We start from the raw sequence: 24,053 nt of genomic DNA on the forward strand, positions 1-24,053 counted from the left end.
TTGAATAATGAATAGAGTAATGCTGACAGATTTGTTGAAAACATGAGATCTATCAATAAAAATGATGAAAGCAGTTCTGATAGGTGGTAGAAAGTTTTGAGTTAATTTGTGGCACAAAGACACAATTATTCATTGATCTATGGACCTTATTTAAGTGCTACATTTTATAGTAAGAAGAGCTTTTAAAAGCGAAGAGGGTCAGGCACGGTGGCTCATGCCTGTAATCCCAGTACTTTGAGAGGTTGAAGTGGGAGTATCGTTTGAGGCCAGAAGTTCAAAGACCAGCCTGGGCAATATAGTGAGACCCTGTTTCTATAAAATAATAAATAAATAGAATAAAAACAAAGAGCAAGAGGACATTCCATTTTCCTAACGTAATCACTGATGTTATTTTGCACCTTTGTTGTATTATTTGCACAAACCAAACATATCTGTCATTACATGGCTCACTTGTCTTTCCACTTAGGTATTTCTTCAAGCACCATTCCTTCTGCTTGAATGAACATATTTCTATAGCTATTTTTATGTATGGCAATATAGATGATATCCAATTATAGATACTCTAATAATATCAAGAGAAGAACACAGGAAGAAACTCAGCAAGAATTATAAAAGTTGTTTTGCCAAAATTAATCACAGAGAACTTAAGAGAACAAAATTAGTCAATGGAGAATTCTAATCTCATTCAAAATCCAATAAAGTTTCATCTTGTACCCAACAGTCACTCTAAGCACTGCCAAAAAATGAATTTAAAAAATGCCAGGTGTTCTCAGCAAACTATCACAAGGACAGAAAATCAAACACCGCATGTTCTCACTCATAGGTGGGAACTGAACAATGAGAACACTTGGACACAGGGTGGGGAACATCACACACCAGGGCCTGTTGTGGGGTGGGGGGCTGGAGGAGGGATAGCATTAGGAGAAATACCTAATGTAGATGACGAGTTAATGGGTGCAGCAAACCAACATGGCACATGTATACCTATGTAACAAACCTGCATGTTGTGCACATGTACCCTAGAACTTAAAGTATAATAAAAGAAAACAAAACAAAACAACTACAACAAAATGCCAGGTGAGCCTTTCATTCCCTCCTCCCCCATCATTAAGCTTTCCTTCCTTTTATAGACATTTATTGAGCATCTACTATGCTACCACGTGCCAGTCACTGGACTAAATGCTACAGATAAAAAATGAACACGGCAGTTTCTGCTAACAAGAAATTAACAGTTAATGGGGGAAAGGTAGACTCAAAAAGTATGCATAATACCATGTGTTAAATTTAATAATACAGATAGGCACAGGTATTACTGGGAAAGTGGAGTAATAATATGCACTGAATAGCAGCTGAAGTGCAGAGCTGAGGAAAGGTGGGAGGAGTAGCAGTGGTGGTGACAGAACACTTCTCAGCTGGATTTACGATAAAAGATTAGAGGAGATAATCTTTTATCTCCTCCAATGTTAGGAGGAGAGAGGATATCATAGTAAGAATGATCAATATGAACAAAATCACAGAAATGAAAAAAAAACTATTGCTGCTAGAACAATAAATCCAAGGCAAAAAGAAGTGGGAGAGAAGGCTGGGGAAACTGGCCATCACCAGATTATGAGGGCCTAGGTCAAAGGAAGCCTATCAATCTACAAATGTAAATTCATTTACCTATAAGTCTTACAGGCAAATGAGAGCCAAAAGAGTGACATGGTCAGATTTTGTTTTCAAGAAGTTCACTTAATCTTTTAGGTAACCGGGAGTCAAATGAGTAATTGATTTTCAATTAATTTACTTTGGTTGCTGAGTGAAAAACAACAGAAAGAACAAGATGAAAAGTAGACAAAAAGATCTGTATTAATCTAAGTCTGAGATAATGAGGACCATCGAAGCAATGCTATGAAGGATGAAAATAAAATACAGGGATGAGAAATATAAGGAGAGGGAGGAGGCAAGGGCTCCTCTCAGGTATCTGTCTTAGGTTCTTGGGTAGGTAGGGATGCCATTATAAAAGGATATTTTGGATAACTTTATGCTAAAAAATTTTAAAAAGATTAAAAACTACAAGGAAACTGATTCAAGAAGAAAAAGAAAACCTAAAATGTTCTATAGTATTAAACATAATACATAGAAATAGTAGTTAAAATTGAAATTTGCATTTATTGCATGAAGACAGTGCCCTGATTATTTTAAGAGCAAATCTGACTAAATATTCAAGAAACAGATAATTCCAATCTTCCACAAACTATTTCAGAGGATAGAAAAAAAGGTTACTCTTCATCACATTGTGTTGCTCTATGTTATTTACTCAAAATGTTTAGTTATTTAATAATTATATCCCTATAAAGACTTCTTATATAAACCACAATTTAGATATTATGCTAAATCCTGAGAGTAAATAAAAAGTAGGAGACATAAATCTTGACATTAAGAAGCTTATGTAAAGAAAATAAATATATAACTATAAGTAACTATACTGGTTACTGGCAGTGAGTCTCATAAGTGTAGAGGAGGGAGGTAGATAGTGCAGAAATCCAGAGAAGGGAGGCATAATCAGAGTCTACTTCATGAAGAAAGTAAGATTTGGTTTGTGTGATTATTCTTGGACATGTGTCCATGATGAAAAGAATGTAATAGAGAAATTGTGGAACCAAAAATCAGAGCTCGAAATACGAAATAGGAGTGAAGGAACAGAGAGAGTCATCCCAGCAGGGAAAGCAGACGGTAACAACTGAGAAAGATGACAATAGAAAGGCTGAGAGTGAGCCTTGGGGAGTATTTATATTTGGATGAGCTCAACCTATTTTATAAGGCTAACATAATCCTTGATAGCAAAACCTGACAACTGCAGAACCAGAAGGGAGAATTTCAAGCAAATCTCACTCATGGATATAGATTCAAAAATCCTAAACAAGGTGTTAGAAAATAAGTTGATTTATTTAAAAATGTATCATAACTACACGTGGTTCTAGGAATGCAAAATCAGGTTAACATTTGAAAAATTAATGTAGTTTACACCATTGAAAGAAAAAAGGAGAAAAACTATTTCATCACCTCAACAGATATCTGTAAAAGCATTTGAAAAAATTAATATTCATTTATGGTTAAAAATACATAACAAACTGGAAATAAACATTTTAAAAACCTGATAATGCTGTCTACAAACATCTACAGGAACATAATACTTAATAGCGAAATACTGAAAGCATTCCTTTAGGCCAAGAGCGGTGGCTCACGCCTGTAATCCCAGCACTTTGGGAGGCCAAGGCAGGTGGATCACGAGGTCAGGAGTTCGAGACCAGCCTGGCCAACATAGGGAAACCCTGTCTCTACTAAAAAAACAAAAAATTAGCCAGGCGTGGTGGCGCACGCCTGTAATCTCAGCCACTTGGGAGGCTGAGGCAGGAGAATCACTTGAATTTGGGAGGTGGACGTTGCAGTGAGCCGAGATTGCACCACTGCACTCCAGCCCAGGCGACAGTGCGAGACTCCATCTCAAAACAAACAAACAAAACAAACAAAAAAACAAGCATTTCTTTAAAAATCAGTTACAAGATAAAGATGACTGCTTCCATCACTATAATTCAATGTGCCAGAGAATTAGCTGGTACAATAAGGAAAAAAAAAAAAAGTGTGGCCGGGTGCAGTGGCTCATGCCTGTAATCCCAGCACTTTTGGAGGCTGAGGCGGGTGGATTGCTTGAGCCCAGGAGTTCAAGACCAGCCTCGGCAATATGTTAAAATCCTGTCTCTACAAAAAAAATACAAAAATTAGCTGGGTGTGGTGGCATGTGCCTGTAGTCCCAGATGCTCAGGAGGCTGAAGAGGGAGGATCACTTCAGCGGGAGTTTGAGGTGGAGGTTGCAGCGAGCTGATTGCAACACTGCACTCCAGCCTGGGAAACAGAGAGATTCTGTCTCAAAAAAATTGAAAAAAAAATTAGGAAGAAAGAAATCAATCAATAAACAATCCATGATATAAAGATAGGTAAAGAAAACATAAAAATGTCATTATTTGCAAACAATATGTATGGTTGTGTATGTAGAAAACCACAAAAAACTATAAATTATTTAATAAGAGAATTTGCTACAGTGCTGAATACAATATACAAATCTCTACATATTTCTACGCAACAGGTAAGAAGTATAATGAAAAAGACGTAACACTGACAAACGCATAAAAATATAAAGCATCTAGGAAAAAAGATCTTTGAAAGGATATACCAGACCCTATTGAAAAATTAGAACATTTTATTGAAAGATATTAAAGAAGCTCTAAATGAAAGAGATAAAAAATATATTCCTGGATTAGAAGATTTAATACTGGAAACAGTTGTAAATTCATCACTCATTGATCTATGGTTTCAATGCAGTTCTAATAAAAATCTCAAAAGGGGTTCTTCATGAGTTTGGCAAATTGATTCTTAAATTTATTTGGGAGAAGAAAGGGTACAGAATAGCCAAGAATCCTCAAGATGATGATCAAGATAGGGGACTTTGTGTACCAAGTATCAAGACTTATAGCAGTTGTAATTAAGACAGTACAATATTGTTACAAGGAGAGAGTGATTTACCAATGGATTGAATAAAAGCTCAGAAAAAGACCTAGACATTTATGGAAATTTGCTTTTAGCAGCAACACACTGCATGTGAACATGGTAATGGAACAAGTTATTTGTACAGAAAAACATAAATTTGTACTCTTGTACCAATGCTAGGTGATTTTAAGGACTTAAACGACAAAGCAAAGTTTCACAAAAATATCAAATACAAAGGAAAAAATAAAAAAACTTGACTACATTAAAATTAAGGCTTCCTATTAAAAAATAAAGATTTCTTTCAAATCTGTAAGGAAAAGACAAATCACAATAGGAAATGAGCAAAAACTTGAACAGGCATTTCACAAAAGAGGAAACCTAATTGGATAATAAACATGTGAAAAGATTGTTTAACCTCATCAGTAATCAAGAAAATACAAATTAATATCGCAATTAGATAACTTTCATATCATCCAGATTGGCAAAGTGAAGCCTGACAATCATCAAACATGGGAAAGAGCTATAGCAAATGGAACATTCTACAGCATATTGCTAGTGGCAGTATAAACTGGTATAGTTTCATAAAAGATGAAATTATTTTATAAAGTTGAAAGAGACACATTTCTAATAACCTGACAATTTCACTTCTAACATTCTGAATCGTACATATGACTAACGATCACAGCAGCACTATTTGCAAGAGCAAAAATGTGGAAACAACTCAACTTTTCATCAACAGAATGAATAAACAAATGTGCTATATTCATACAGAATATGATATGGCAATAAAAACAAGCAGACTAAAATGCAACAACATGAATGTATCTGAGATACATAACACTAAGCACAAAAGAAATTTGTGGCTGAGCGCGGTGGCTCACGCCTGTAATCCCTGCACTTTGGGAGGCTGAGGCGGGCGGATCACAAGGTCAGGAGATCGAGACCATCCTGGCTAACACAGTGAAACCCCATCTCTACTAAAAATACAAAAAATTAGCCGGGTGTGGTGGCGGGTGCCTGTAGTCCCAGCTATTCGGGAGGCTGAGGCAGGAGAATGGCATGAATCCGGGAGGTGGAGCTTGCAGTGAGCCGAGACTGTGCCATTGCACTCCAGCCTGGGCAAAAGTGCAAGACTCTGTCTCAAAAAAAAAAAAAAAGAAAGAAATTTGCATAAATATGCTTTCAGGTATATGAAATTGAAAACATGAGATCTAAATAATAAATTATTTAGGGATACAAACGTGGCAAAATCATGAAAGAAAGTACTAGAATGATAATCACAAAATTCAGATGACCTCTCAGGGTAGGGTATGAATAGAGAAATGGGAAGAGATACAGAGGAGGGCTTTAGCGTATGATACAGGTCATTTTTGTTATAGGGTAAGAGAGGTAGTCAGGTATTTGCTGTATTCTTATTGTCTATACTATATACATATTAATAAGTATTCCTTTAAAAATGTTTTACTGTGGTAAAATATACATGACATAAAATTATTTTAGCCATTTTTAAGTGTATAATTAAGGGGCACTAAGTATATTCACAATGTTATACAAACATCAACATTATCCATCTCTAGAACTTTTCATCATCCCCAGCTGAAATTCTGTATCCATTAAACAATAACTTCCCATTTCCACATCCCACCAACTCCCCACGCTGCTGCAGCCCCACTCAGTATTCTCTATTCTACTTTTTGTCTCTATGAGTTAGCTATTCTGGTATTCCATTTATATGAGTGGAATCATATATATCATACAATCCTTTTGTGTCTGGCTTAACTCAGCATAACATTTTCAAAGTTCATCCACGTTGTAGCATATATCAGAATTTCATTTCTTTTTAAGGTGAATAATATTTCATTGCATGTATATATCACATTTTGTTTGTCCAGTCATCTGTCCATATTCATTTGTATTATTTCCACTTTTTGGCCATTGTGAAAATGCCACTATGAACATCAGCATACAAGTATCTGTCCAAATCCTTGCTTTCAATCCTTTCAGGTATATACCTAGACGAGAAATTGCTGGATCATATGGCAATTCTATGTTGAACTTTTTGAAGAACTGCCATACTCTTTTCCACAGCAGCTGCATCATTTACATTCCCAGCAGCAATGTATGAGAGTTCCAATTTCTCCACATCCTTGCCAACACTTGTTATGTTCCACTTTCTTTTTATAATCGTCATCCTAATGGATATAAAGTAGTATTTTATTGTGGTTTTGGTTTGCATTTCCCTAATGACTAGTGATGTTGAATATCTTTTCATGTGTCTATTGGCCATTTGTATATCTTCTTGGAGAAATGTCTATGTAAGTCCTTTTCCCATTTTTGAATTGGTTTGTTGTTGTTGAGTTGTAGGGGTTCTTTATATATTTTGGATATTAATCCCTTATCAGATACATTATTTCCAATATCTGTGGGTTTTCTTTTTGCTCTCTTTTTTTTCTTTTTGAGATGAAGTCTTGCTCTGTCACTCAGGTTGGAGTGTAGTGGTGTGATCTCAGCTCACTGCAACCTCTGCTTCCTGGCTTCAAGTGATTCTCCTGCCTCCTGAGTAGGTGGGATTACAGGCTTGTGCCACCATGCCTAATTTTTATATTTTTAGTAGAGATGGGGGTCTTGCTATGTTGGCCAGGCTGGTCTTGAACTCCTGAGCTCAGGTGATCCACCTGCCTCAGCCTCCCAAAGTTGTGTAACCTGTCCCAAAGTTACAGGTGTGAGCCACAGTGCCCCGCCTTCTTGCTCTCTTGATAGTATCATTTGATGCACAAAAGTTTTAAATTTATATCAAGTCCAATGTATTATTTTCCTTTGTTGCCTGTGCTTTTGGTTCATATCTAAGGAATCAATACCAAATGCAATGTCCGAAGATTTCCTCCTATGTTCTCTGTTCCTCTCCTATATCCAATCCATGAATACAGGATGTCTTTCTATTTAAGTCTTAAAAATTTCTTCTGCAATGTTTTGTAGTTTTCAGTGTACAAGGTTTTTTTTTCTTTTTTGCCTCCTTGGTTAAATTTTGAGTAGTTTTACAGTTTTTAATCACTGTGTTTAGGTCTTTAATCCATTTTAATTTTTGTAGATGGTAGATGGTAAATGACCAACTTCATTCTTTTGCATGTCAATATTCAATTTTCCTAATACTAATTGTTGAAAAGACTGTCCATGCCACATGGTATTAGCACCCTTGTCAAAAACCATTTGACCATATATGCAAGAGTTTATTTCTGGTCTCTTTATTTTCGTTTATTTATTTATTTTAGAGACAGGGTCTCGCTCAGTTGCCCAGGCTGGAGTGCAGTGGCTTGATCTCAGCTCACTGCAACCTCTGCCTCCCAGGTTCAAGTGATTCTCCTGCCTCAGCCTCCCCAGTAGCTGGAATTACAGGCTCCTGCTACGACGCCTGGCTACTTTTTGTATTTCTAGTGGAGACGGGGTTTCACCATGTTGGCCAGGCTGGTCTCAAACTCCTGACCTCAACTGATCCGTCTGCCTTGGCTTCTCAAAGTGCTGGGATTACAGGCATGAGCCACCGCACCTGGCCCCCTATTTCTGGTCTCTTTATGCTGCTTTGATTACTGTAGCTTTGTAATAAGTTTTGAAATCAGGAAATGTGAGTCCTCTAATTTTGTTCTTTTTCAAGATTGTTTTGGCTATTTGGGGTCCTTTAAGATTCCATATGACTTTTAGGATGAGTCTTTCTTTTCTTTCCTTTTCTTTTCCCTCCCTCCCTCCCTCCTTTCTTTCTTTCTCTTTCTTTCCTTCTTTCTTTTTCTTTCTTTCTTTCTTCTTTAGGATGAGTCTTTTTTTTTTTTAGAAACAGAGTGTTGCTAGGTTTTCCAGGCTGGACTTGAACTCCTGGCTCAAATGATCCTCCTGCCTCAACCTCCCAAGGAGCTGGGACTACAAGTTCACGCCACTATTCCCAGCTGGATGTTTCTATTTCTGCAAAGACTACTGTTGGGATTGTGATAGAGACTGATTTGAATCTGTAGATTGCTTGGATAAATATTGTTATCTTAACAATAGTAAGTCTTCCAATCCATGAAGACAGGATATCTTTCCATTTAAGTCTTAAAATTTCTTCTGCAATGTTTTGCAGTTTTCAATGTAGAATTTTTTTTTTTTTGCCTCCTTGGTTAAATTTATTCCTATTTTATTCTTTGTGATGCCACTGTAATGAAATTGTTTCCTTATTTTTCTTTTTGGATTTTTCATCTTTAGGATATAGAAATACAACTTGTTTTGGTGTTGATTTTGTATCCTGCAACTTTGCTATAAAAATATTTTTATTTACTCAGTATTTATTTAAAATGAATGAATCCACACATTGATGTGCATTTATGTAAGTTAGAGATACACTTTGCAGTCACGGCATTAACATCTGCCACAACTTCTAAACAAATAAATATATATATTTTGTATCTACAGAAGGAAGCCAAATGTGGGAATTACTTTTATTCTTTAATCATCTTCATTTTCCTTTGTCTTCTCAACTTTCGTCATTTGTTGACCAAACTTTCCGCAACCCCTTCCTTGGAACATGCGTCTCCCTTGGCTTTGGTGGCATTGCACTGCCCAAGTTTTCTCCTATTTATGACTACTTTTTTCTTGGTGTCCACTGGCTCATTCTTCTCCCACTTCCAATTCTCTGCTCTTTGAATGTGCTCTAGGATTTTGTGCTCAGTCCTCTGTTTTCTTCTCTTTGCATTTGCCTTCTTTAGATTATTCTTTTCCCAAAACTTTACCTATTTCCATTTGAATGACTCCCTTAACAAGTACACAATAGGCAGTGAGCATATGAAGAGCTGCAGAACCTCTACACTAATCAAAGAAATGCATATTAAAATGAGACAATTTATAACCATCAGATTTAACTAAAATCAGAAAGTCAGAAGACACAGGTCTATAATCGCATATATGAAACTCTGAAGATGTGTTTCAAAATACAGAATGTCTCATATTTTAAAAAAGTAAAAAGGCACAGATACTGTATATAGCGTAGGGAATAGTATCCTGTAACCAAGTACATTAACATTTCTACAATAAAATGTATAGATATTCATATTTAGTAGGATAAAGACTGTAAGTAGCCTCATCTTAGCTCAGGTAAGATTTTACAGCCAAATGAATTTGATGTCTAGTCAACAAAGAACGAGATGTCAACAAAGAACGAGAAAAGGGAAAAGAAGCTTTACATACTGCTGATGAGAATTACTGTAACTATTCTGGATAATAATCTGGGAGTACTTCATGAAGTTAAATAATCATATGCCCCATGACTCGGTAATTCCAGTCCTAGGCATAAACTCCAGAAAAGGTTTGTACAAATGGTAGAGGAGTTGGAAGTAATCTAAGTGTACGCAAGTAAAATGTGAAGAATATTTACATCATCAGAAGCAAGAAATTTGGTGTTCATATAGATTTTAGAAAGCAGAATAAGAGCTGTATTAACATGCCACTTTATAAATTAAAATCACAAACATACACAAAAACAACATAATATTCAAGGACACATTAATATTCAAGGACTTATATAAATATAATAGCATGGCTGCAATTAAATGGGATTGAGAATAAGGGGAAAAGTAATAAACTGAGAGGAGCTTTGTACAGACCAATCTGTATATATTGAGGAGTATTATTAATTCAGCTCTCTGCACCTGGGGCCCAGAGGGAGAGAGGAAAAAACATAATCACTTTTGTCTACCTACGTATAAATATAAACCCATATATTCACATGTGCAATATCATAGATGATGGAACACATTCATTCCCCATTTATGCTCTACTCCTAAATACTTAATTGGGGTTGGCATATACTATAATTTTGGGGGTCTGAAGAGAAATCTAGCTATAAATAACTTTTAATTAAAATTATTTTTATTTCCACCTATGTTCTTTCTTCTTTATTCTACATAAAGCTGCTGGAGACTATGACACTGTCATCATCTGGCTGTTGGGTAGAAAAGGAATACCCAGAAATGTCATTTATGTTTTGGACAGAAGCCCAATTTCCATTTTATCTTCTCACAGCATATAAATATACAGCTTTACATTATTTTTAAATTCTTATCTCTGACTAGAAAATATACAGACTTATTTGTCCAAGGAGTCTACTGGTAACTCCATTATTAAAGGAAATGCAATTTTTTTTTAGCATTTTGTAAATGCCAATGGTATAGGATAATGTTCAATACCTGAATCATTATACAACTTGATAACCATAAAAACTGAGAAGCTCCAGAACTATACTCTTCCCCTACTCTTCTTATCTCCATACCTACTATAAGAAGAGCATTAGAACAGTGTCCCGAAGGGTAATCACAATACTTTACTATTTTCTAGTTGTCAAAATGCATTAGTAGGAAATATTACTCTAGAAAGATCACTCAAAATTTTGAATATGATGAAAGATTTCCTGAGCTAGAAATATCCTATATGATTTTCATAGCAAGAGATGTTGAATCATAACAATACATATAAATGATGATGGCCTATCTCCTGAACATGAATAAGCCTCCAACAGTCCACATCTGGCTCTGATGAAATGTTTACCTAGAGTCTGCTGGAGATAATAAACTACATAATGTCCCATCAGCATTGCCTTTATCAGAGTGGTTTTAGTTTCTGCTGCAAACTGCTAATCGGGTTGAAGATTATTTAGATATATTTCTAGGACTAAGTAGTCAACTAGGATCTTTGGTAAAAAAAAAAAAAAAAAAAAGTATTAGAAAATTCACAAGGGAAAAATGGAATAGAAAATTTCTTTGCTTGAATACTTCTGAGTTTCAAGTTCTCTTTATGCCCAAGCTTGCCATAAAAATGTATTCATATAAGGTTTCAAATCATAAGCAAAGAAATACCATTTTTCTACTTTGCAGAAGGTAAAAAACAGGGCTGTCTTATTGACAAGAAGAAAAACAAAGTCTAAAGGGGCTCCCAAAACTAATTAAATAACTAATATATGTTTTGCACAAATAGACCCAGAACAACTCAAATCGTTAACTCTTTCGCCACTTAATCTAATCTCACCTTTCTTTCATAAAACTCTCGACTATACCAGTAAGGAATGAACTTTTTCTGAACTACTTCTGTTGGTAGACAGATGATGTACGTGCATTTACAGGAAGAAGTGCACAGAGGTTTTTTTTAAAAATCCACTCCTTCTTAAAAGGGAATATCCTGATAAGGAATGGTTAAGCAGGGAGGAATACCTTTCATTTTGTTTACCCTTAAGTTTCTCTCTCCAGCATCATTAAAAAGACAAGGAAAGTTTTATATATACATCTCAACAATTCAAAAGCAGAATTTTTGAAAACCTTAAGCTTGTGTAATTATTTTAAAAAGGAAAAACAGGACACAAAATTATCAATATAAAAACCAACTCACCAATGATGCCACTATCTCTGCTTTCAAGGGTAGAGGTTGGACTAGTAACAGCCCCATAGCTGCAGTCCTTGGCAGTTGCATTTGTACTGATGGGTGGGAGTGTAGAGCAGGGGCTACTGGCTGGTGGAGAGGCAGTGCTGCTAGTCAGAGTGGAACAAGGACTTATCCGCTGGGTGATTGCTGAGGTCTGAAAAATTGGAATAATGAATAAGTAAGATAACCTGATCAGCTGTTGAAGTATATTTTAAGATAAAATAAATGCTTTGATGAAAAAAAAAGAACTACATGCATAGCTTTTACATCTACTAGGCTCTATTTGTTTTTGCTTTCTCGGGTAAGGACTTTGGGGTCTACAAATTAATGTGAAACTTGATGAACTTAACACTAACAGAGACTATTGCCAGTTTTTCTGCCTACAAAATTTCCAGTGACAAGTGCCCTATCATTGCCATTCATTAATAGAATAGAGAAATTTTTTATTAAGCACAAGTTCTCCCTGCTATTTGCAAGTTTTCCTTGCAATCAATATAACTTTTTGGAAGACCTGGAACTTTGCCTTGTTAATAATTTTCCTTCCTTCCTTCCTTCCTTTTCTCTCTCTCTCTCTCTCTTTCTTTCTTTGAGACAGAGTTTCATTCTTGTTGCCCGGGCTGGAGTGCAATGGCACAATCTTGGCTCACTGTAACCTCCGCCTCCCAGGTTCAAGCGATTCTCCTGCCTCAGCCTCCCAAATAGCTGGGATTATAGGCATGCGCCATCACACCTGGCTAGTTTTGTATTTTTAGTAGAGATGGGGTTTCACCATGTTGGCCAGGGTGGTCTCGAACTCCTGACCTCAGGTGATCCACCCGCCTCGACCTCCCAAAGTGCTGGGATTATAGGCGTGAGCCACTGGATCCAGCCAATAATTTTCTTCAGCTGGAAGGGAAAAAAAGTCTCTACAGCTGGGAAGAAATAAAGTTCTTAATGCAAGGAAGTGTCTTTTGGATACATAGGCAGCTGTCCAGAGACAATACATGAATGCAGGGAAAAATGCCTTATTCTAAAAGTTTGTCTAATAAAACAGAATTAATATTAATTTAATACAAACCTAAATAACTTCTCTGTAACAGCATTACAGCCTGAGATCACTTTGTATCCTGAATGATTCTTACACTTGAAGTTATTTACTTTTTAAGTTTTGATGTGAAGGAATGAATAATTACTAAAAAGGTTGGTGGTAATATATTCTGGTTTACCTAATTTAATGACAATTCACTTTCCTTCAACTCTTTCTACACAAATAAATTACTACAATAGTGAATAAAAGTATATTTTTTCAAACACTAAAAACATTTTATCCTTTTTTTTTTTTTTTGAGATGGAGTCTCACTGTGTCATCCAGGCTGGAGTGCAATGGCATAATCTCGACTCACTGCAATCTCTGCCACCCAGGTTCAAGTGATTCTCGTGATTCTCCTGCCTCAGCCTTCCAAGTAGCTGGGATTACAGCCGCCAAATACCACACCTGGCTAATTTTTATAGTTTTAGTAGAGACGGGGTTTCACCGTCTTGGCCAAGCTGGTCTTGAACTCCTGAACTTGTGTTCTACCCACCTCAGCCTCCCAAAGTGCTGGGATTATAGGCGTGAGCCACTGCACCCGGCCAACATTTTATCGTTTTTAAAATTATTAAGTGATCGGCAGCAAAATTACTTGAAGACGCACTAATGATAAATTTAACATCTTTAAATGTTAAATTTAAAAGAAGCCTTTCAACTTCTTTACAAATAGAGTCTCTATTCATACTCTTTCTGCTAAAATTTAATAACTGGAGAATGTGTTGATAACTAGCTATGAGAATATTAAGGCTCTTCAACTCATCCTAAGATGATGCCTAGATGCAGTCCCTTGTGTTTAATCATCTGTGTTGAATCTAGGTTTTGATTTTAATTTAAATACTATAACCAGGTTACAAAAGATACATTTGACTCAACCAAGAACAAGTGACATTCTCATTACCCTCCAACCAAGTAAATCTTTTCAATCATATCAATAATATTAGAATCTGATTTTTCTTAACAACACAGTTAAGATCTCAAATGTATCCAAATTTCTCTTCTATTATGTTATCTCTCCAGAGAAGAGGAGAGTTTCAATTTTTAAAAATCTCTATTTTTATAATATGATGCTGGTCTACCAGAGGAATGATTTTTTTTTTTAACCTTAAAATCTTTTTTCCCTTACAGAGCAATGATTCCTAACTAGGCACACAGTAATATCACGTGTGACATGGAAAAAACAAACCTGCAAGCTCTCTCACAAAATTGACAGATACTGAGCCCCCACTCCAGACTTACTAAATTGGAATTGGAATCCTTCAGGTTAGAAATGCGGCAAACAATTTTTAACCTCCCACTCCCAGTCTGAGACACATGTGAGTAGATCAACCGTACTCAGGTCTTTTACATTAGATATAGCTATAGTCACCCCATATTGGAAAAGTTTTAGGCCCAGCATGGTGGCCTATGTCTGTAATCCTGGCACTTTGGGAGGCTTGAGGCAGGTGGATTGCTTAAGGCCAGGAGTTTGAGACCAGCCTGGCCAACATGGTAAAATGCCATCTCTATTAAAAATACAAAAATTAGCTGGGTGTGGTGGTGCATGCCTGTACTCCCAGCTACTCAGGAGGCTGAGGCATGAGAATCATTGGAACCTAGGAGGTAGAGGTTGCAGTGAGCCAAGATCGTGCCACTGCACTCCTGCCTGGGCAACAGAGTGAGACTCTGTCTCAAAAAAGAAGAAGAAAAAAAAAAGAAGTTTTATTATGGTATGAATCTATTACTTTCATAATAACTCATTTCTGTTCTTAGACAAGATTCTCATTCTGTTCTTTGTGAAAGAAAATCATATTATATGCATAATATAGACAACGTGGAGGTTAAGCCCAAACGGCACTTACTTATTTTTACTCTAAGTTATTTTCTGCAAAATAAAGCACATATCACAGAATGTATACTTTAAAAGCTTTAACTGTAAAAGCAAACCTTAAATATCAAGCCATTTAGAAAACAGAAAATTGTTCATGGCTTATGACTTAAAAGGCAGGCCTTATATTTATTTAAGGAGACTAGTTAATGAGCTAGAGAAAGACAACATTTATTCTTCATGCTGTAGGCTAAAATGGACATCTATTTAAGCCACTGCACTTCCTAAACCTTTCAGTGTTTTTCCCATTGCCCTTAGTGTTCTCCAGAAGGATCCTAAGAAAGCTCCCAATTTGGATTTCTTAAAGGTCCTACAAATACACAACGTAAGAAGCTAAAGAGGAAATTCATAAGGTCCATTTGAATACCTTGGAAACTACTGAAAGAATAAAGGGGTCAGGTGAATATCACTTTCATGCTTTGTTTTTTTTGCAGAAAAATGATGTATGCTGACTTGCATTAGATTCTGTCATTACTATTTTGAGAATATCATCACTACATGATCTTCCTAAGCATAGCAGTTTATCTTTGTTAATATACTGTTTAGTTCAGAAAAAAGTCACCAAATTAACATGACCTCCTACTTCTTAATAATCTTCCTGAGACCAGAAATTCCGATGATCAATTTAGCCACTTTCTTGTGTGGTTCCAAGATAGTTCCAGCGTATATTATACTGCAAGAAGGCTATCATTTAGCATCATTATTAATATTTTACATTTGTATAAAGCTTAACAACTTAAAAATATTTTTATATATTATCTCATTTACTCCTTATCAACCTGGTATGAGAGGCATAATGTATGTTATTTCCCCCACTTAAGAAATGTGAAAATGAAACCAATGAAAGTATGAAAGCTATGATGTAATTTCCCCCAAATCACACAGTTCCTGCATATATTTATATACTAACTATATTGCATATTATTTTATTCTTTTTATTTATATAACATTTTACAGCTTACAAAGTATTTTCATAGTCATGATTTAACTTGATCCTTTCAACAACTCTGTCAGGTGTTATTATTTCATATTACACTGGAACAGTATGGTGTGGCTGTTAAGAGCATAGATTACAAAAGCAGACTGCCTGGATATGAATACCATTCCATCACTTTCTTATTTGAAAATTGGGATATGAATGAACTCTACCACACTGGGTTGTGAAGAAGCTTAAACAAAATAGTGCAAGTAAAACAATTAGTACAATAATTGGTACACAGTAGGTATTTAATAAATACCAGTTATTATTACCTATGAAAAATATAAAGCTCAGAAAGGTTAAGTGACACGTCCAAATGTACAAAATGGTAGATGGCAGAGTTGGAACTAGAACACAAATTTTCTTCCTCCTGGTTCAATGGCTTTTCTATTCCACCATATTGCTTTAATTAAATCAATGATACTGCTCATTTACTTAAGATTATGTTACTCAGTAATGTGCAAGTAAGGTGCACTCCAAAGACTTGTGACTTTATGCAAAAATCACGGTGACATGCAGAATCTCAAGAACAACAAGCACAAATTTTATCATCCAAGGAAATGTAGCTGTGTAGAAATGACAGGGTCCTTGAAAAATATTTGGGTTATAAGATATGACATCAAGTTACCTGGTCATTACTATAACAGTCACATTTTAACTTGACATGAATATCAAGAAATGAAAGGTGAAATAGACGTTTTATTGATCCCAATTTTAAAAAATCCCTCAACAATATCATTCCCACTTTTTATTCAGAGCACAGCATATTGACATAGTTACAATGTAAATTGATTTAAAAAATCATCAGCTCTGACATCATGAAACATACATTCTTGTCATGAGGTAAAACAACCCCACAACTAAACATGTAATGTAATATCAGTTAATGGTAAGAGCTATGAAAAAACAAAGTAGAAGGATAGGGGTATATGGATGGGCAGGTGCAATTATTAGAAGAGGAATTAAGTAATACCTCTCTGAGGAGGTAACATTTAGGCAGAACACTGAATAAGTGATGAAGTGAGTTATGGGGGAAGAACATTCCAGTACAAATGAAGATAGTTGATGTGTCTAGTGAACGGCAAGGAGGCCAATGTGGCTGGAGAGCAGTGCGTGAAAGGGAGAGGGGTAGGAAGTGATGCAGGAGAGGTAGCAAGTGGCTAGATCAGGTGCAGCCTTCTGGGCCACAGTAAAGATTTTAGATTTTATTTTAAGTATGATGGGAACACAGTAGAAGACTACAAGCAAAGTGACAGAATTGGATTCATATTTTACAAGGATCACTATGGTTACTGTGTGAACAGACTACAGGGGGGCAAGAGTGGAAGCAGAGACCTATTAGAAGGCCATTTATTCATATAATAAATACCTACTGAGCACCTAGTAATGACAGTAATGTTCTAGGGGCAGAGGATACAGCGACGGGTAGAATAGGCAAAAATCCCAGCCTTCCAGCCTTACATTCTAGTACCTATTGCAGTAGCACAGGCAAAAGATGACAGTAGCTTTGACTTGGGTATAGCAGTGGGAATAGTGAGAAGGGATCAGATTGAGTACATATTTTGAAGACGGGGTCTATGATTTGCTGAAAGAGTGAATGTGGGTCTGATGGAAGTCAAATGGCTCCAATGCTTTTGTCCTACGCAAGTAGGTGATACCATTTATTCATATGGGAAACACTGCAGAAGGCACAGGTTCTAGGGAGAAATCTGACATGTTAAGTTTGAGATACATTTTGAACATTAGGTAGAAAATATAATGTGGGAAGATAAATATACAAATTTCAAGTAAAAGGAAAGGCAGGGCTAGAGATAATTAGGGAGTTAAGATAGTATTTAAATAATGTGCAGCTAGCAAAACCAATAACCTAAGGAGTGAGGCTTGAGGAGAGCGCCCTGGAACATCTGAACTTATCCACACGATATATAAATATATTCAAATAATCCTTGTATATCTCATTGTAACAAAAGTAATATGTGATATAGACTCTTCACTAATATTTATTAATAAAATATGCATATTTTAATATTAATTTAATTAAAATTAATTTGTCATCTCCTGAATAAAACGCTTCACTATCAGACATTCACGCTGAAGATTAAGATCATATAAATGAATCTAACTCTAGTACTTTCTTTTGCTACATTTAAACTGAAAAAAATGAAAATAGCAAAAAGAAAGAAAACTATAAAATATTTTTAAAATTGTTGATTTTTAGGCCAGGCGTGGTGGCTCACGCTTGTAATCCCAGCACTTTGGGAGGCCGAGGAGGGCGGATCACAAGGTCAGGAGCTCGAGACCACGGTGAAACCCCGTCTCTACTAAAAAATACAAAAAAGTAGCCAGGCGTGGTGGCGGGCGCCTGTAGTCCCAGCTACTCGGAGAGGCTGAGGCAGGAGAATGGCGTGAACCTGGGAGGCGGAGCTTGCAGTGAGCCTAGATTGCGCCACTGCACTCCAGCCTGGGTGACAGAGCGAGACTCCGTCTCAAAAAATAAAAATAAAAATAAAAATAAATAAAAATAAAAATAAAACTGTTGATTTTTTAACTTTCTGAGACGGATACTTAGAAAATCCCCAAATATTTAGATATTGAGTAATATACTTCTAAGTAGCCTTTGAGTCCAAGACGAAATCACAAAAAAATCAGAAAATATTTTAAATTGAAATAAAAACTAAGTATAACAAAACTTGTAGGATATAGCTAAAGACGTGCTTAAAAAGAAATATTAGTTTTAAATGTGTATTTTAGAAAAGTAGAAAATCTGAACTAATGATCCAAGTAATCTTTTAGATACCACTTTCTAAATTATCATTTTGTGACTGATAAATTCTACTGTGGTCACAGTAACTGGAATCTTTGGAAATTTGTCAAGACCTACTTTATGGCTCAGCATATAACCAATTTGGTAAATAATCCACATGCACTTGAAAAGAATGTATATTCTGCAAATTTGGGGTGCAGTGCTTATATACATGTCAATTTTATTTGTTGGCTTGCTCATTCATCCATTAAATCAATCAAAACCTAAAAGTGGCTTTTTGGGTTGTTAAATCTAAGACTAAAGCTAAAAGATTATTCACAAACTGAAGAAATAATAGTGATTATGGAAAATTAAGTTGTATTCTAGGCCTCAAAAGGCATTCAACAATTGGGATTATTTCTGGCATAATAAGCTGATTCACACCATGTTTCACAAAGGTGATAGCAAACAGCTTACCTGATTTTCATCCTGTACTTCCATGCTGTATTGGTCACCTGGCTGAACTTCTGTGACTTTCTCTCCAAGGAGGAAACCCAGACGAGTCATGAGTGTGTTTGCTGCCTCATCTACAGATGGAGGGGGGCCAAGCTCCTGTTCAGCATCACCTGTAACAAGAAGGCATTGAAGAACATGAATCTTTCAAAATAAAATGGTCTAGTTCTGCAACTATTTGTACATTCACTTTGGCCATTTCTTTAGTTTTCACATTTTAACTCAAAAATTACAAGGTTATGAGGTTTTTCTTGGATTACTCACTCTCAATACAAATTCGCTTCCAAGTAAACAATTTACACAAATCAAATAAAAATGAGCCAGGGAACTCAAAATGATTATAAATGTGAGGCAGAAAAAAAAATTTACCTAAAATGAGTATCTGTTTATGTTAGGTTGACTTACTGTCCATATTTATTCAGGTTTTGTTCTAAATTCAGAGCATTTAATCTCACCTTGTAACAATCCACGGTAGCACAGATTTTAAAGGACATCACAAAAATATTTTTATGGGGTCAGATATATTTGTTAGCATTACAAGCATTAACTGTAGTGTCATACGGTTTGATGCCAAAACACAACAGCATCACAAAACACAATCATATCCTATTATTTAGGATATTCAGTATTACACAGTAAACCACTCCAAATGCCAAGAAAGTAAGATGTGCATTGTTATTATTCCATTTAACATTTATATTAACTTCTCTAATAAAGTCACAAGCTGGGGGTCAGAGATAGGGTATATGTGTATTTTTGTATATTAGTACTGAACTCAAGTTCCATCTGTGAAAAATCTCTACAAAACTCTCACTGAATGTATGTCCAGGTAGAAAAACAAGGCTCTATTTTTCCTCTCCTATTATCCACCCAGAGGAAACATAAATAGATTTCTCTGCCACAGAACAGAAATAAGAGAATCAGTAGGGTTATTTTTATATTATAAACATTTAGATACTTATTTTTTTCTCAAGAATAATTGAAAGCTTCTTATTCCTTGATAAAATGAAAAGGCAAAACTGGTCTCTTCAAATTAATGAGTAACACTTTCCTCCCTCCTAAAGGTTAAACTAACTAATCTTTTGCAAATTTTTCTCATCGTAGATTCCAGACCTCTAGATATTCTGGGACTCTATTTCACTGTCTCCTACAAAGTTATTCTGACAATAAGTGTTTTCTATGTACATGGTTAACAACAGATATGAGAATTTATATAACACGGAGATATAGTCACTGACTTTGAAAAGTTTATAATCTATATGGAAAATAAGAGTATATATTTATTTAGAATATACTTACATAAGGCTTACGATGTACAAGTCACTAGCGTAAACATTTTACATATATTAGCTTACTTAACCTTCATAACTTTAGATTCCACTAAGGTAGAAATTATTATCCTCATTTTACAGGTGAGAAAATAGAGGCACAGATAAATTAAATTATTTGCTGAAAGTAATACAACCAGTAAATGGTAGAGCCAGGATTAGAACTTGAGCTCCCTGACTCCAGAATCTATGCTCCCAATGAACACAACACAGTGTCTTCCTCACTGGAAAGAAATATTACAAATGGTGAGAATGTCTGAATAAGAGATAACTTGTAATAATAGGCATATTGCTTATATTATGTTAATCTCAATAATCCTAACAAAGCATGTTGTAAACACTAAGTAAGGTAATCAAATGGAGGTTCTTAAGAGACAGATAACTGCAACCCTTTCTACATTACTACTTTCAGTACTTCCAAGTACTAATGCAAAAAGAAGTTCAAGAATTCTTCTGTGACTGGCTATATTAGATACTGCTACCACACCAGGTCCTTTTCATCTGGTTTGACTGGTATTTTTTACACCTTGCTAAATCTACTTTTTCTTTCCTATTTACTTGCCTCATCTCAAAATATCATTTGAGGATGACATTAATATGGTATTATCTGCCGTGCACTCTACAATGAAAGAAATCCAATACCAGGTTATGATACGAAAAAACTATCTTTGGCAATTACATTTGTTTTGAACTTTTCTTATTTGTTGATCTTGAGTAAAATTTTACACATTATGAAAGGCCTAGTAGATGAATTAGTGGGAGCTTCTCAAGTAACAGACAGGGACCTAATTGTGAATCCCTCCATCTTAAGTCTTAGATTATCAACGGCTGCCTCTGTCTCCTCTTCCTTAAAGTATGCCAGGATTTCTGGTGGAATAAAGTAGAAACAGTAGAGGCACTTCCTTTCCGGTTTCTAGATTACAGACTTAACTGTCAGTAACCTCTTCCCTATTCCATTTTCATTTCCTATTTTAAAATAAATTAAAAACAGTTACTTCTGAAAACAAGAAAGGGTGGGGCCAGGAGCGGTGGCTCATGCTTGAAATCCCAGCACTTTGGGACGCCGAGGCAGGTTGATCACTTGAGCCCAGGAGTTCAAGATCAGCCTGGGCAACATGGTGAAACCTCATCTCTACAAAAAATACAAAAATTAGCTGGGTGTGGTGGTGCGCGCCTGTGGTCCCAGCTACTTAGGAGAATTGCTTGAACCCAGGAGGCCGAGGTGGCAGTTAGCCATGATCATGTCACTGCACTCCAGCCTGGGCAACAGAGCAAGATCCTGTCTGAAAAATAAATAAATAATAATTTTTTTTAAAAAAAGTGGGAATATCTGAAATATATTTTGAAGTTGCTCTGTAGGACCAGATGAACAGCTTCTCACTTGCAGGAATTTATTAGGTTGGTGCAAAAGTAATTGAGGTTTTTGCCATTATGGCACCATTAAAAGTAATGGCAAAAACCACAATTACTTTTGCACCAACATAATAGTGTATTCAAATACTGTATATTGAAACACAAAGCCAGGTCCTCCCCTCCAAACCATTTCATTTAAAATATGCTTAAAATGTCACCAGGTCAAGCATTTTCATTTTTTTCCTACTTAGTGTACGTTGATTCTGCATTCTTCCTTAAATACTACCATTTTTCTTCCCTTTTTGTTTCATTTCTACTTCCCACTTGCAAGTAACTGCTATGATAAAACCTCTCTGCCTGCAAAATGAAAATTTACCAGCAGAATAAAGTCTGGCCAGTGGAATAAAGATAGCCTTTTTCCCCCTCATTACAATTAACAACAGGGCCATTTGAAGATCACTAAAAGGGAGGATTTAATGGAAATAGTGGTAGCTTAAGAGAGAGAAATCAGTGCTTAATTATCAGGGTTATTGGGTTCTTAATTTTTAAGAACAGAGAAAGTGATTTAAAAAAATTTAAGAAAATTATTTGACATACTTTTTTAAAGATTGTCTGGTCTTTGGAGGCAATGTGCATTTTAGAATGAGTTTCGTCCATACTGTGTGTATCAAGTGTTTTTTTTGCGGGGGGAGGGTGAGGGTGCATTATGGTTTTCCATGTTCATGGTTTGGAAGACAATTTTGTTATGAAATCAATACTCCCCAAATCAATCTACCAACTTAATGCAATCCTTATCAAAATTCCAGCTTGCTTGCTTACTTGCTTCCTCTCCTTTTTCCCTTATTTTTGCAGAAATTGACCAGCTGATCATAAAAATTATATGGAAATATAAGGGGCCCAAAATTAAAAAACAACCTTTAAAAAGAAGAACAGAGTTGGAAGATTCACATTTCCTATTTTCAAAATTTATTACAATGCAACATTAATCAAGGCAGTATGGTACTGGCATCAGAATAGACCAATGAAATAAAGAGTCCAGAAATATACTCTTACATTATAGTCAATTGATTTTTTTTTCTTTTCTAGGACAGGGTCTCGCTCTGTTGCCCAGGCTGGAATACAGTGGTACAACCATGGCTCACTGCAGCCTCGACCTCCTGGGCTCAAGCAATCCTCTTGCCTCAGCCTCCTGAGTAGCTAGGACCACAGGTATGCACCACCATGCCTGGATAATTTAAAAAAATTTTTTTTTGTAGAGATGGTGTCTCATTATGTTGCCCAGGCTGGTCTTGAACTCCTGGGCTTAAGCAATCCTCCCACTTGACCCTCCCAAAGTGCTAAAATTACAGGCATGAGTCACCATTCCTGCCTTGGCCAAACGATTTTTAACAAGGATGCAATGACAATTCAATGGGAAAAAATAATCTCTTCAACGGTGTTGGGACAACCGGATAACCACAAACAAAGGTATGAAGATGAAGCCCTATCTCATATATCAAAATTAACTAAAAATGTATTGTGGACCTAAATGTATAAGCTAAAACTATAAAACTCTTAGAAGAAAACATGGTAGTAAACTTTGTGACCTTTGTTTAGGCAATGATTTCTTAGATATGACACTAAAAGCACAAGTGACAAAAGGAAAAACAGATAAATCAGACTTCATCAATATTAAGAAGTGTCATGCTTCAAAGGATACCATCGAGAGAGTGAAAAGACAACCCACTGAATGGGAGAAAATATATGTGAATCATGTGTTCAAGGGACTTGAACCCAGACTATATAAAGAACTCCTGCTACTCAACCATAAAAAGGCAAATAAACGAATTAAAACAGGCAAAATACTGGAATAGACATTTCACCAAAGAGGGTATACAAATGGTCAATAAGTACATAAAAGGGTGTTTGACATAATTAGTCATTAAGGGAAATGCAAATCAAAACCACAAGGAGATATCAAGTTATATCCACTAGGATGGTTAAAACAAAAAAGACAAGCAATAAGAAAGAGTGAAATTTACTGGAACCTTCATACAATAATGGTAGCAATGTAAAATTGTGCAGACACTTTGAAAATAGTTTGGCAGTTCCTCAAGATGTTACACATAGAGTTACCATGTGACTCAGTAGATCTACTCCTAGGCATATACCCAAAAGAACTGAAAACACACATCAACTTGTACATGAATGGTCATAGCAGTGTTATTCATAACAGTCAAAAATACCCCACTGTCCCTCAAATGATG

The 24,053-nt window shown here is 35.8% G+C and overlaps 1 protein-coding gene across 6 annotated transcripts in view; it reads right to left on the minus strand.

Annotated features, from left to right (window-relative positions):
• The window catches only part of TANC2 (tetratricopeptide repeat, ankyrin repeat and coiled-coil containing 2), a 484,030-nt gene that overhangs the window by 218,280 nt on the left and 241,697 nt on the right, over window positions 1–24,053 (minus strand). For all 6 annotated transcript variants that reach the window (XM_030800293.1, XM_012497692.2, XM_030800292.1 and 3 more), the window contains 2 exons: window positions 19,091–19,239; window positions 11,926–12,112 (listed from right to left, as the gene is read on the minus strand). In XM_030800293.1, the coding sequence (XP_030656153.1) occupies window positions 11,926–12,112; window positions 19,091–19,239 (336 nt within the window). The remainder of the gene's footprint in view (window positions 1–11,925; window positions 12,113–19,090; window positions 19,240–24,053) is intronic.

Source organism: Nomascus leucogenys, chromosome 19 (assembly GCF_006542625.1).
Source record: "Nomascus leucogenys isolate Asia chromosome 19, Asia_NLE_v1, whole genome shotgun sequence".
Classification (NCBI taxonomy): Eukaryota; Metazoa; Chordata; class Mammalia; order Primates; family Hylobatidae; genus Nomascus; species Nomascus leucogenys.